Genomic DNA, 15,494 nt, shown 5'->3' with positions numbered 1-15,494 from the left:
AGCGTTAGACTAGTACAGAAAACTTCCGACGCTGTAGGAGATGGCTGGCATACACGCACGCAAATGGCTGTCCAATTCAGAAGTATTGTTGAAGGAGATACCAGCGGAGGATAGAGCATGAAAGGTGGATCTAGATGATGAAGAGCTGCCCTCTGTGAAGACGCTCAGTATACTACGGGTGGAGAAGGAAAACATGTTCAGAGTGCATCCACCTGGAGATGTGTACAGATGTTAGACCTAATAAAGTGCAGTTTGCTGAGAAGAAAAAACACATTTTGCAACCCTTTGGGATTTCTGACGCTGGTCTACAGGCATCGACTAATGAGGAGTCGCTACATATGAAATAGGAAAAGAAGGTTTGGCAGTGGTTCAATGAATTAGAGCATTCAGAGAACATAAAGATCGCGATGTCTTCAGCCGGTAGACGGGGATGTGAAGCTCGGGAGCCTGCACGCATTCGTAGATGCCTAAAGCCGCGGCTACACGAGCGATTTTTTGCTCGCGCAGGTGATGCGATTTTTTCAAATTTTGTCGCGTCGCCAGCGCGAGAGGGTGGCTACACGAGTGACAAATACTAGCGAGTTTGGCGGCAAATTGAAAGCCGCGTGAATCGCACATTTCAAGAGACCTGGCGCTGTAAACAGACATGGCGGACGGCCCTTTCGGACGAGGATATTGTTTTATCGTTTATTTGCATTCTTCTTCTTGACGATAAAAAGCAAACGAAGGAAGAAGAAAATTAAGAAAAGGTCAACGCGCGTCCGTCCATGGCTCGTGAAGAGAAAGGAACAAGGATTTTACCATCAACTTCGGACGGAAATTTTACTCGTTGATAGGCCGGCGTTTTCCGAGCTATCGCGGATGACGAGGCTAAGTTGCAGGGTGGCTACACGGATGCTATCTCTACGATTTTGTCGCGAAAATTTCAATACTGGCGACTTTTTTCTTGCGATTTTTCACCTGTCGCGTCGCAAGTTCGAGGGTGGCTACACGTGCGATTTTCATCTCGCGCTGGCGACGCGACAAAATTTGAAAAAATCGCATCACCTGCGCGAGCAAAAATTCGCTCGTGTGGCCGCGGCTTAAGGTGGCCGAATACAGTTTTTTAGTGTACAGGTGTTAGAAGACGTTATTTGGAAACTATGTATTTTTCGACGCCCAAAATTGGTATGGTGTAAGACTAGCTAAGAGGGAATGTATTTTCGTAGGTCTTGTTGAGCTAAGTACCGTTTCCATGGCAACGCAGCGAACTATTAAACGTCCATAAATAGTAAGTTTCCTTTATTTTTGGAAAATGTACTCATTAGATTTTTTCCAATTTTTGTATCCAGAAAAACTCACAAAATACTGACACAGTTGCACTATTTTCATGTAATTTTAACAGAGAGATCTCCTATAAATATTGATTTTGCATTTTAATGTTTTGTGAAGATACCCTCTGTTAGATTTAAGTTTCTCTTTGTAGGCGAGTTACGCTTTTAGGCAACTGTTTTCATGCCAAATGTCACGAAATTCTAATGAGCGGTTCCTTAGAAAACAGTTCATTTCCGCGAAAACAAGCAGTCGTAATTTTTTGGTCGAATGCATATGCGTGGCTTTAATTGGGTTTCATGGCAAAGATGAAAAGCATGCAAAAGGTCTTGGTGAATGACTTTTTTGCTCGGAAAGAAAAGAAAAAGAGTTCAGAAACGAGAAACTTCGTTATTTAGGATCAAAACTTAACTTTATTATCCATTTCATGTGAAATTGAGAGATCACTTTATCGACCGCCGTATTCGCGTACCACAACCCTAGCGCGCGCTTAATAGCATCAGTAACAGAATCTGTTTAGCGCGCGCAAACTGTGTTCGGCCACCTTAATCGAATATGCGTATGGAACTGTAGCGTATTAAAGATATGAGCACAGTGATGGAACTGTTTCAGTTCACCTAGTGGCTTCTAAGTTAAAAGTTGCACCCTTTACAGCCTCAAGAATCCCTCATTTAGAGCAGATGAGCGCAATTTTAGGACTAAGACTAAGTGTATCGATATCGAAAGCATTGAAGATTACAAATCGCGATATCACGTTTTGGTCGGATAGCATGTACATGTCATGGTAAATACATCGCCAAAGCAGGACATTTAAGCTGTTTGTAAACAGAATTGAAGAAATACAGTCTCACACAAGTCCTTAACAGTGAAGGCATTTTTTAATTGACGAGAACTCAGCTGATCGTCTAACAAGAGGCTTATCTTTTTTTTATCACTTTATTGAACAGTCAAACACACATTACAGAGCTGTCGTATAAAATATTACATGCAATATAAATGATGCAAGAAAACAAGGCATATACACTACACTGTTCACTACATGTAACAAAGGTTACAATGAATCTCATTTAAATAATTTAAACTATTAAGCTACAGAGAAAATAACAAAACAAAAACAAACAAAAAAACTATACAAACAATAACATTGAAATTAGTTGTCAATTTAAAAATCTGGCCCATTTTTCGTAAAAAGTGCTCCATTTGTTTGAGCTGAATGCTACGTATTTTTCTGTTTCAATTTTTTGACGTAATAACGCTTTAAAATCAGCAAAAAGAAAACTGACTCTATTTATTGCTTTACAATAGATTAGGTATTTGCCAATAAGAATAGGATGGTTTAGGGCTGAACAAGAGGACCAATTATTCAAGATGCCGTACATGATTTCTTTCCTGCCTAGAGTTAGAGTTTCTTTGGAAATGCACTGGTACCAACCAGTGAAGTCGGACCAGAAGGAAGCAACAATAGGACAGGATACAAATAAATGGGTGACTGTTTGCTCCACATTTGCGCAAAAAGGACAGAAAGGATCCTCGACTTTATTCATTTTGTGAAGAATATTTTTTTGTGTAAAGTACGTTGTGAATTATTTTATCCTGAAACATTGAAAGTTTTATTTCTCTTGTGGCGACAAATGGTAAAGAATAAATTTTCTGACATTCACCCTTACTGAATCCCATTGCCATTAGCTTCTTCTCTGCCGTCGGCGGATTAAAATCTCGTTTTTCGACCAGTACCCTGTGTATCGTTTTGCAAGTCATCTTATCAATGGCAAGTAAATTAATCATATTAGTTTTAGTTTGATTTTCTTCTTTTAAATAATTCTTCCACTTTCCCAGTATTGTAGAAGTGAGGCCAAAGTACTGCAGAAAGTTGCATTTGATCTTAAATCTCTGTAAGAACTCATGAAAAGATAGAAGCCGGGTTTTGTTTTCACCTACAAGGCTCGAGAGTTTAGTGACACCAGCTTGGTGCCAACTTTCATAGTACACGGACACGTTATTGATTTTTATAAAACTATTGTTCCGGATTGTTCCAAGTGTAGCCCTGCGCACTGGGATTTTTAACTTGCCATGTATCAACAAGATCATAGGTTGCGATTAAGTTGTTCATTCCCTGGATAACTTTTTTCTTATGTTCAACTGGTCGACCTCCTCGTTTATCCCAGTCATTCAACGGACAGTTAAAGTCACCACCTATCACAAAACTGTCATTTGCATAACTATTGAAAACGGAATTAGACAGATCTCTAAGGAATTTGATTTGTTGCGTTTGATCATTTGGTGCATAAATATTTACTAAAATACGCTTTTCATCATCTATTGCTGCTTCATTTACAATGTATCTGCCGTTTTTGTCCCGAATTACATTACCAATCGACACATTGACTTTAGGTTTGAACAGAATCATCACACCACGGCTCTGAGTAGCATTTTACCTCCCCATTCAGCTTCCCACAATTTGATAGTCTGTACAGACGAATATGTTTCTTGAAGAAATATTACATCAGAAGTTTGTTGAAGTAACCACCTAAAAAGTTGGCGTCGTTTGGTAATCTTGTTCAACCCTCTAACATTCAAAGATAAAAACTTAAGCTCCATTTGAGCAAGCTATACATTTTTGCCACAAGGTATTTATTACAGAAATAAATAAACAAATGAGCCAATGATGCAGCACTTTGGTTTGCTTGTTGCAGTTGATTTCGTTAGCGTGAAAGCGGAGCACTAAGGGGACACACAAACCATAAAGACAAACAAATTTACTACATTTAACGCTTAACATTACCTGTATTCCAGTAGTCGGCATTCTCTGTCTGAGGCAAGTGTAAAGATCCGAACGCTTTTCATAAAGGCAGTAAGCAAAACTATTTAGATATTAGAGTTCAACCATTTGCCATAATACGTCCGTAAAGTGGAAATTTCTTAGATTCTGGTCCGTGATAAACGACGTTATCAATAACTAGCTTTTCGATGTTGAAAAAGGCTTTCTTCTTGTCTTGTTTGGCTTTTTTTTGAGAAGCGGATATAAAGTCTTTCTAATCTCTTCAACTTCGTTGGGAAAGTCATCAGCTACACCATATCTTCTTCCTTTCTGCAATTTTTTTGATGTGGGATTTTATGAGTTCCTTGTCCTTGAAAAAAGGATACTTTCGCAATTATGGGCCTCGCCTTTTTAGTGCTCTTTCCAGCGATGGGATGTGTCGGAATTCTATGTACCCTTTCAAATTGCATCTCTTCAAGATCCTCGTTGGAAATTTGCATTTCTTTCTTCGAGAATAGCCTGAGCTTTCTCTCTGTGTCCCTTGGTGATTCATCTTCAGAGTCCTTGATCCCAGGAAAATTAACATTGCTGCGACGGTTGTAGCATTCTTGTTTGATAATTCGGCGCTCTAGCTGGTCTAATTTATCAGGCTTGTTATTAGCGACACCCAGATCCTCGGTTGTTGATTTAATTTGCGATTTTAATTCCTTCACTTCTGCTTGGGTGAACTCGAGGCTTTGCGGTAACGATTCTTTGTCTTCCTCCAACTGTTTCATTTTAGCTCGCAGATGTTCAACTTCAGGATGCAACAGCAATACCTGATCGAGCTTCTCTTGAATAGCATCAAGTTTACCATTGCAGATTGTACAACCGTTTCGATCATGTCCTTCATTCATAAGTTCATCATCGGTTTGCGATCCTTGTTGTTTTATCCTTTTTCTTCTTGGTCGGTTCTCTTGACCTTTTTCCGTATTTGCTGGACCAGACTGTGGCTCTTGTCCCTTTCCTTCATTTTCTTTTGGCATTATGTCTTTATAGTTGGTTGCCCTACAAACCAAGCATGATTTACTCACGGGCAGGCGGAGCGAACAAAAACATGTCCACCATCTTTCACTGCTCGTCCCCAGTCCAACAAGAGGCTTATCAGTAGAGGGGTTAGCTAGTGCGGACACATGATGGGAAGGGCTTCTGTACTTGGAGAAAAAAAATCTGAATGGGCAGTAGATCGAATGATGAAACAGCATATTACAAGATTTAGGTTTTTAAGCTGTAACCTTACATTTGTCGAAGACTTTCCCATACAAGATGCGTGACGATGAGTAATTGAAGATTTAAGGGAGCCAGCCGTTACAGTTCAGTTTAAAAAAGTACCATTTCAGTGAAAAACAGGTTCTGCATTAATGTAGTTTGAAACACGCTTCTTAATAAGAAACATTACAATACTTCCTTGGACAAACCAACGGACAACACAAAGACCACCATTCACTATTTTCTTACTACTACCTTGACTACTAGGTGACTGTATTTCTTTTTCTGCTCTTTTTTCCTTTCCTTTCTGAGAAGAGACGGCGGGACGCGTGCACGGCCAACCACGCTTGTGACTTAAATTCAAATTAAATTTATGCGGCTCAACTGGTCACCTTAAATAACATCCGACAACAATCCCATGCTAAATTAGATTAACAAATAGAAGCGAGAAAGGGACCAAAACTCTGAAGATTGAAAGTATAATTTCGGGCGATTGCTGAGTTTCTTCTAGCCCAACAGGTGATGAAACACCTATGAAAACTACGGGTTCTACCCTCTCCGGTTTCTGCTTTGTGGTACAGAGCAAATTAAGTAATCGTCGAAAGAGAACTACTTTAAAAGGCAAAGTTAAAGATGTCGCTAAAAGAGTAGCCAATGCTTTGGATATCCAGCTTAATAGCGTCAATGTCGAACGATTCTTGTGCAACGATCGATCGCTGCCACAAAAACATCAAACTTCTTTGTAAAATGCCCAGAGGAGATGACAGTGGTGAAGAATGAAATCAAGAGTAGTTTCCATTCGGCAAAAGTGCTTAAACGTGGTGTGCCGTGTGATTCTTATATTTCACCGCGCAATGTTGTGCAAAGAAAGGAAACTTGTTATTTGACAAACGCGAGACCAAAGATGCCGGTTAAGAGTTTAAATTTTACAATTAATTATTCGGAACAGGAGCAAAATGTAAAAATGGAGCGGACAGACCTACGCGACTCACGCTGTGTCCATTGTTTCGATAAAGACGTTTACATTTTGATTTTACAAGCATGTCTAAAAGCGTTTTTTTGCTATACAATAAAGAAATTTTCTTATTATTCTGAGCCGTTTCGATTAGCTTCTCTATTCCATTGTGTACGCTAGCACTGTGGTATTTGCTAATTTTGTTTATCAACTCGGATTATTCGGCGGTTACTTCTGTAGATTTAAAAAATTCGACTTGATCCTGTGTCAGCGATATCAAGGGCGAAATAAGGACAGCTATGGATTGAAACTTCGAAACTTCACGTCATCAAAACCATTGGCGCAGCTTGGAAAATTAGAGACTTTCCCAATCGAGCCGGTTGAATAACAAATACATCTTGCTTGTTAACCAACTCTTTCACGATTTCCGTTGCACAGCTTTGAGATTTTGATTCTTAAACTTCTCAATAACACGATCGCATACTATCCACTTCACCACAACTCTCTCAAAGTTAATTTATGTAATTTATGTTGCCCGGTCGATCCAGGCAGACACGTTTCTCATTGGTCGCAGTTAACAACGCCAAGGTCAAGCGTCCAACTGTCTCTTAGGAGATGAGCGTGGGCTCATTTCGCGAACAGCGCCTGGTAATCGATCCTAAGCTCACAAATGATTGGAGATCTTCAACAGATTCTCAGAAAGTGGAAGTTCTCCTTTGAAAATAAACGCAACTACTTGAAAATATGATAAAAATGTGTTGATTATTGAGAGACCCTCTATGACCTTTAGATACATGTAGAAAAAATACCTAGCCAATGTTTGACTGATCGCCGCTGATTGTTCTTGATACTAAGGATTATAAACATTCGTTTGTACTTGTCAAAAACTGCCACATTCAAATTTCCCGTGTGATCCGCAATTGCATACCAGGCGGTTTTCTGGCAAGCATAGTAGATAAGTTTGCAAGTGCACCACCTTGAAAAACTGGTTTAAAAGATGTCTCTATTTATTTCGTTTTTAATTTCATTCTCAACAGTCCATGTGACACAATGGACAAACCCACCAACCACAAACAGAGCGGCGTCCTCGACACCGAGTCCAGCACAAGGTAATATCAGATGACTTGTGTTTTTGAAGTATATACTACTGGAATAAGGTTTTTAATCTAACATTACACTTGTCGACAACTTTAGCATACAAATTGCGCGACGATGAGGAATTGAAGAGTTAAGGGAGCTTACCATTACTGGTCAGTTTAAAAATGGACCAATTCAGTGAAAAACATGCAGGTTTGCCTAGGTCTCCATTAATGTAGTTAATAACACACTTCTTAAGAAGAAAAATTACAATGCCTGCTTGGTCAAACCCACCGACAACACAAAGACCACAATTCACTATAGTCTTGTACTACTGCATTGACTAATAGGTGACTGTATTTCTTTGTCTTCTCTTAGTATACGTTGTCAATATATTTTTTTGAAAATGTAATCTAACTGCCGCCTTTATTTCTCTTCCTGTCTCCTCCCACCCCTCGACCTTTCAAGAACCAGAAAACAAAAGAAACACCCGGTCTAGATAGTGTTAAATTAAGATTTTCTGCGCAAGAATTAAAATTAAACGAGGCTTCCGAATGACTGGTGTGACTAAAAACACATGAATTGTGTAATTTATCCTCACTTCAAAATTCCCGATTGTCATAAACTATATATTCCAGCCTCAATTGATACTAACAATATGCCGCGCTCACCTAATTAAAGTGCACCCACCCCCCCCCCCCCAATTTTTGTTCTACAAAATATCCTCATATTTTGGCGAATATCTCCGAATCATCTAGTGTCGTATATTGTGCTTCCCAGAGATTTGAACGCTTACACGTCGAAGAGCGAAAGGCTCGAGAGCGCGCCCTGAGATTAGCAGCTAAGGGTTTTGGTGAAGAGCTAGTCATTGAGGCTTGAGAAGGAGAGGGTCGAAGAAGAATTTGCCCAAAACATTAGAGAGCTGGGGACTCGGTCCCGGAAAGATAAACAGGCATAACAGATCGCCAAGGAAAATGCGAAGAAAACCAGTTAGCTCTAGAGACAGAGATCGGTGGGGAGTTAGGCCTAGAAGCAGAATAAGACGACAAGAATACTGGGCCATCAGGTACCGACCACAGCCAGAGGGCCCACTAAGCAAAGCATCAGCGCCCAGTTTTTTTTTTTTTCAAGCCCGTGTCGACAAATCAACTGCGGCTCCCGAACACAAGCTACTATAGCTCGGACAGTACTTATCGGGCGAAGCGTTAAGGGTTATTAAGAATTTGGATCGCTCAACCACTGCTAATGAAGCTGCTAAGAGCCGATTAGAAAGTATAGAGGAAGAAGAGGACTGATCGCATTGTATTTGAGGGAACTCGGGAATTTTAAGCTACTCCGTTTGGTAACGCCAAAGATATAGAGAAGTTCGCTGAAATCCAAGACATCGCAGTTATCAACCTTACAGAGGCTGGTCGACGCAAGGAGTTGGGCAATGGATCGCTCTGTGATAAGCTACATAGGAATATGAGAGAGTCAACGCTAGCACAGTACCATCGATGGATTTTTGAACCCAATAAACAACAATGCGAAGAAAGATTACGACAATGGGTCTTACAAGAAGAATAATTCCAGACAGTACCAGCTGAGAGGCTTCGAGGGATATAGAGCAATTCTAGTACCCTGAAGAGAAATCAGACGTTTTCCTTGCCAGGCCAGATCACTCGCAGGTACTCCAAACTAGTGGCTTAGTAAGACACGCCGTACATGCAAAGTCTGTGGAAATAACCACCCATTTGGTGGGACGAGTTTTAAGGCATAACCGTTGAAAAGAGGTGGCGGAAAGCAGTGCAACAATGTTGTTGCTATAGATGCCTAGGAAAGACCTACCAAAGTGTACCGTTCCCAAAGTCCCGATTTTTTGGTTTGAACGGACGCACAACAAACGTGCTTCATTGCAAAGGAAACGAGAGGCCGGAGATTGCAGGGAACGACAATAGGACTGACAGCTACAATCGTCAGCCCCAAAATGTCCATCGGGATGAAACTAAAGCGGCTCCTGCTAGAGATACCACGGACGGGAGTCCACACAGGTCCTACCGGAGAGATCGCACACAACAGCAATGCACATGAAAGAAACTAAAGGTGAATATGTTGTACTGATAAAAATAACAGTAGTAATCAAAAATGGCACAACTGGACGACGTTAGTAGTAAGACATACATCGACAGTGATGTAACAGCTGAATTAGGACTTCAAGGGGAGAACCGTAGAGTAACCGTTAACGTTCTAAATGGTCAGACCGACAGCTTCGAGAAAAAAATCTTCAAATTAAATTTTGAAAGCTTAGATGGAAAGATGTAAAGATAGCAGCTTTCACTGCAAAACGCCTTACAGGGAACATTGGGGTAATTAACTGGGCTAAATACGCTAAGAAGTGGGAGCATCTAAAAGGGTTTTCTTTACTTTGGACCACGCCCAATCGTTGACATTTTCGTCGGTATCAATCTGTGAGGGATGTTAGAGGAAAGGCAGGAAAAACAGTTGCATAGGTAACGGTCATCGGATCGACATGTATCTGAGATCAAAACAGAACTGATCAGGGAGGCTATCGAACAGGTTTCACTCACACTTATTTTATATGCGCGGACGATAAGAGCAGCAACTAGATTGTAAACTCCAAAATTTCTTCGAGATAGAAGTGCTGAGTCATAGCATTGAGACTCCAAATAAGAAATTCGGGCTCGAGAAACTTAAGCGATCAATCATGTATAAGAGCGGGCGGTACGAAGTCGTAGTCCCTTGGAAAGACGACCGGTCAGCCCTGAGACGCTTGAGAAGTACAGAGAAACCATTTCTAATGAACCAGAAGAAAGGTCGCGTATGGAAGATTCCAAAAAAAGAGAAACAACTATTTGGTCCTGTTACCTACCACACTTGCCTGTTATAAATCCGGAAAAAGCCACGAAGGAGACGTGCGTTGTTTCTAACACGTCAGCCAAGTGCGAGGGGATCTCTTTGAGCGATGCCATACAGCAGGGACCTAAGTTGCAACAGAGCTTTTCAGCGTTTTGCTGCAGTTCCACAAGCAAGCAATAGCGTTAGTGTGTGGCATGTAGCAGAGATGTATGTCTGCATTAGTCTCTATCAGAAGATAGCCAGTGTAATAAACTTTTATGGTGAGTGCTCGTCCAAACGAAGGTTCCAGATGAATATTAATTGAATTTAGTGGTATTCGGAATGGGTTGGTCGCCGTTTCAGTCGCAGTTCGTCGTACAAGAACATGCGACGAAGTATCAATAAAAATTTTCACTGGCTGCGGTGACAATACTAGAGTGAGCATATATGGACGATAGCATGGATTGAGTCCCAGAATATAAGAGAGCGATGGACTAGTGCACAAAACTTTCAACTTTGTGGAAGAATGCTGGTATGCACGCACGTAAATGGCTGTCCAATTAGGGAGAAACTTTAAAGGTGATACTATCAGAGGATGGAGCAGCAAAAGTGGATCTATATAATGGGGAGCTGCCCTCTGTGAAGAAGCTCAGAATACCATGGGTAGAGAAGGAAAACATGTTCTGAGTGCATCCACCTGGAGATTTGTAAAGATATTAGATCCAATAAAGCGCCGTTTCCTGAGAAGAAAAACTGCATTTTTTGACCCTTTGGGATTTCTGATGTTCCACGGGCATCGACGTGTGAGGAGTCGCTTCAGATGGAATAGAAAAAGAAGGCTAGGCGGTAGTTTAATGAATTAGAGCATTAAGAGAACATTAAGATCGCGATGTCTTCAGCCGGTAGACAGGGATGTGAAGTCTGTGAGCCTGCACGCATTCATAGATACTTCATCGAATGCGTGTGGAACTGTAGTGTATTAAATATATGAGCACAGTGATGTAACTGTTTCGGTCCACCTAGTGGCTTTTAAGTAAAGAGTTGATCCCCTTACAGCCAAAAGTATCTCTCTTATAGAGCTGATGGGCGCAATTCTAGGATTAGGCCTAAATGTATTGATTTCGGAAGCATTAAATATTGCAACTCGCGAATTCACGTTTTGGTCGGATATCATGAACGTGCTATGGTAGATACATCTCCGAAGCAGGACATTTAAGCCATTTGTTACAAACAGAATTGGAGAAATACAGTTTCACACAAGTCCTCGAACAGTGGAGGCATTTTTTTACTGACGAGAATTCAGCTGATCGTCTCACAAGATGCTTATCTTGAGAGGAGTTAGCTAGCAAGGACACATGATGAGAAGAATTTTTGTATTTGAAGAGGAAAAAATCTGAAAGGGAAGTAGATCGAATCATAAAACAGCAACGAAAAAGAAAAAGGAAAGAAGCACGCTTACAAGCTGAATGCAGCATTAGAGAGACAACGATTTTGGCTATCCAAAACAATGCTACATAGCGGCTTGAAACGAGATACTTTTCTATCGGTATTAGACTCATCAGAACACTAGCCTGGGTTTATCGCTTCCTAAGCAATTGTCAGTTACCTCGAGAAAGACGTATTGCAAGTAAGCGGACTGCCAAGGAGATCGAGGGCACCGAAATTTAAGTAATGAACTTTGCCCGCGCGGAATCATTTGGAAAAGAGTAATCATCATTGACAAGTGATAAAACACTTTCAGGTGGCAGCAAGTTACTCGCTCTGAAACCAAGAATTGATGAGATCTGGTGGTCGTCTTAAGATTGCTGAGTGTCTACCACATGACGTTTTATAGCTTACAATCTTACTGAGAAAGAGCTAGGTAACCAAGCTCATCATGAGACATTATCATAGAAAGGGGAATTCCCTCGTTTTTGGCTAATGCAGATGAGAGAAAAAAATCCGAGTTTGAGAAGCCATGAATACCGTAAGGGAATAGCCACTAAACCGTCGCAACAAATCACGGCACCTCTGCCAAGAATTAGGCTTAAGACTCCACCTCTTGCGTTTGCTTGTACGCCTGTAGATTATGAAGGGCCTTTCATAACAGTCCAGGGCAGAGGATAACGAATAACTACGATATGACTTTGTCTTTTTACATGTATAATTACTAGAGCTGCACATTTGGAAATGGCAATTGCACTGGACAACGATTACTTCCCTAACGCATTTTAGAGGACAGCGAATCGTAGAGGATTGCCGAAAGGAATGAATTCAGATAATGAGACTAATTTCGTGGGAGAAAACCGAGAACTGGAAGAACTTGTTGTAGAAAAGTTAGACGAAGACAAGATTAGCGTAACCACAGCCGACAAAGGAGTACCATGGGATTTCAATCCCCCTTTGACTTTACACTTTGGCAGTGCACACTGGTCTATGATGAAAGCGTCCAAACGAGCTATATATGAGATTTAGGGAACGCTGCTGTAACGAACGATAAGCTGATAACAGCCTTCACTGCTACAGAAGCCCTGATAAAATCGCGACCGCTAACTTATCAGTCAACGAGTCCTGAAGATGATGTTCCGTTAACACCAAATCATTTTCTAAATGGGCGAGTCGGCGGACAGTTCGCGCCTGAATCTGTAGTCTTGCTATTCTTGTTGTAGCTAGCGCAAGCGCCGAATGACAGACTCAATATTTTTTACACTGTTCTTCACCGCTTAGCTTATTTTAAATTTTTAACTTTTCACGGCATCTAAGATTCGTGACTCCGCCCAATACGGAATATATTTTCTCCCAACTGGCCGTCATTATAAGCCGTAATGTCGGCTCAAAATCAAATTTAGTTTTTTATCGCGTACAAACATTTTGTTGGAGAGAGTAAACGGATGACGTACAAATTGTGCGCTGATTGAAAGAGAAATTCTTACTTCAGTAAAACTGTAGCCATGGTAATATCCATACTGAAATTTTTTCGGGCGGGTTTTTTGAATATTTGCCTTTAATTTTTAAGTTAAAACAAAGAAAGTGCAGAAATTTACAGTCGCTCCCTCGGGTCACAAATGTTTGGAAGTCTTCAACAGATTCTCAGAAAGTTTCTGTTAATCCGCAATTGAATACAGGCGGTTTTCTGACCTGACAGGTATCATGGATAAGGCTGGAAGTACACCACCTTGACAAACTGGTTTAAAAGATGCCTCTGTTTATTGTCTTTCTAAATTGTTTCTTAACAGCTACTGTGACTCCGTGGACAAATCCACCAACCACCAACAAACCAGCGTCCCCGACACCGAGTCCAGCAACAGGTAATATATGACTTGTATTTTTTGAAGTATATATTACCGATTTGAGTTTTCAAAATGTAAGTTACAATTTCACATACAAACTGCGCGACGATGAGTAAATGAAGATTTAAGGAAGCTAACCATTACAGTTCAGTTTAAAAATGTGCCCGCATTTCGGTGAAAAGCAGGTTCACTTAGGCCTTAATTAATGTAGTTTAAAACACATTTCTTAACGAGAAACATTACAATGCCTCCTTGGACAAACCAACAGACAACGCAAAGACCACCATTCACTATCTTCTTACTACTACATTGACGGTTGAACGCGTGACCTTGGCATTGTTCTATTTCTTCGGGGATAAGCGTGGGCTCATTTTGCGAACAGGGTCCGGTAAAAGAGTCTAACTTCACAAATGTTTGAAGAACTTCAACAAATTTGCAGAGAGTGTTCGTTCCCCTTTCAAAATAATCGGAACTATTGGAAAAATATTTAAAAAAATTCACTGGTTATTGAGAGGCCCTTTTGGATACATGTATGGGAAATAATTATCCAACCTTTGACTGATCGCCCCTGATTGTTCCTGATACTGAGGATTATAAAACATTTATACCTGTCAACAACTGCAACATTCAAATTGCGCGACAATCTGCAATTAAATATCAGGCGATTTTCTGACAGGCAACATGGATCAGTTTGGAAGTTCCCTTTTTCCCGACCCAAGAACCGGAGTTTTATTCGCCCATCATTGTTAATACAGCACTGTTACATTAGGTAGATATAGTTGCAGGATAACTCAGCAATCACAACTCAGCGTTTCAGGGCAGATCCCCAATAAAAGTGTCGTTACTGTTCACCACCTTGACAAACTAGCTTACAAGTTGTCTCTATTTAATTCCTTTTTAAATTGATTCTTAATAGCCACTTTGACTCCGTCGACAAACCTACCGACCTCAAACAGTTCAGCGTCCCTGACACCGAGTCAAGCACCAGGTAAGATACGACTTGTATGTTTGAAGTATATATTACTAGAATTAGGTTTTTAATCTTACGTTACACTTGTGACAACTGCTGCGTACAAAATTGTGCGACGATAACGAATTGAAAATGAGGGAGCTTACCATTACCGGTCAGTTTAAAAATGCACCAATTCAGTTAAAAACTGGTCCACCGAGGTGTTTATTAATTTAGTTTATAACACACTCCTTAAAAGAACACACTACAACTCCTCCTTGGACAAACCCATCGACAACACAAAAACCACCATTCACTATCTTCTTACTACTACATTGACTATTAGATGACTGCATTTCTCTTTCTTCTCTAAATATACATTGTTCATAAAATTAGTGAAAATTTCATCTTCCAACGCCTTCATGTCTGCAGAGCAAAGGGTTTTAATCGACGCATGGTATTGAGTGGATTTTTTTGTAAACTTGGTGAAGAAATAAGTTTCCAAAAGCTGGTATGTTATTGTATTTGGTTACGGTAATCAGCATTCGATTGTCACTTCTAAAAATTGATTCTGCTAGCCAAGTACACGCATTTTTTGTAAAACTTTGATAACATCTTATGTCAACAGAGGATATTAATTTAAGGAGTGTTGCTTAAATACTTTCAAGCCAGATTCTCTTTGCAATATTTAACATTAAACGAGGTTTCCGAATGAATTGCTGAAATAAAACACATGGAAGTAATGTGTAATATTTCTTTACCTGTAGACAAAAAGTCTACTTCAGGCAGCCTCCATTGATTCTAACAATATGCTGAGCTCACTCAATTTAAGTGCACCTAAACCCCTCCTCTTTCATTTTTTCTCCCTCAAAAATCCGCATAATTTGGTAGGCATCTCTGTGGAATTTTTTTTTGTTTGACTTGGCGAAATCTTCGCTATTTTGTGCCATGTTAAAATACGGAAAATCACCTAAAATCACCACCATTTTAGTTCACGACCGAGTTTTAAGGAGCATGGGTCTAGCGGTTGCCGACGTCACTTTTAGAACACGAGAACACCACACATGCTTCACTTGTTTCTTTTATATAGTT

At 40.4% G+C, this 15,494-nt stretch overlaps 2 protein-coding genes and 1 pseudogene across 3 annotated transcripts in view; 1 reads left to right on the top strand and 2 right to left on the bottom strand.

The window, feature by feature from the left end:
- LOC146475649 (ras-like protein 1) overlaps nt 1-15,494 on the bottom strand; it is a 491,817-nt pseudogene that overhangs the window by 111,206 nt on the left and 365,117 nt on the right. The gene's annotated exons all lie outside the window — the stretch shown is intronic.
- LOC146475652 (uncharacterized) overlaps nt 1-15,494 on the bottom strand; it is a 417,346-nt gene that overhangs the window by 124,646 nt on the left and 277,206 nt on the right. The window lies entirely within an intron of this gene.
- The window catches only part of LOC146475653 (CUB and sushi domain-containing protein 3-like), a 101,653-nt gene continuing 93,480 nt past the window's right edge, over nt 7,322-15,494 (top strand). The window contains exons 1-3 of the mRNA XM_085116066.1: nt 7,322-7,381; nt 13,400-13,471; nt 14,370-14,441. Coding sequence (XP_084972192.1) covers nt 7,323-7,381; nt 13,400-13,471; nt 14,370-14,441 — 203 coding nt within the window. The 5' untranslated portion in view covers nt 7,322. The remainder of the gene's footprint in view (nt 7,382-13,399; nt 13,472-14,369; nt 14,442-15,494) is intronic.

The sequence above is a fragment of the Pavona decussata genome, unplaced genomic scaffold (assembly GCF_977016875.1).
Source record: "Pavona decussata unplaced genomic scaffold, jaPavDecu1.1 SCAFFOLD_84, whole genome shotgun sequence".
Classification (NCBI taxonomy): domain Eukaryota; kingdom Metazoa; phylum Cnidaria; class Anthozoa; order Scleractinia; family Agariciidae; genus Pavona; species Pavona decussata.
The sequence above is the reverse complement of the archived record's forward strand: the minus strand, read 5'-3'. Positions and strand labels throughout refer to the sequence as shown.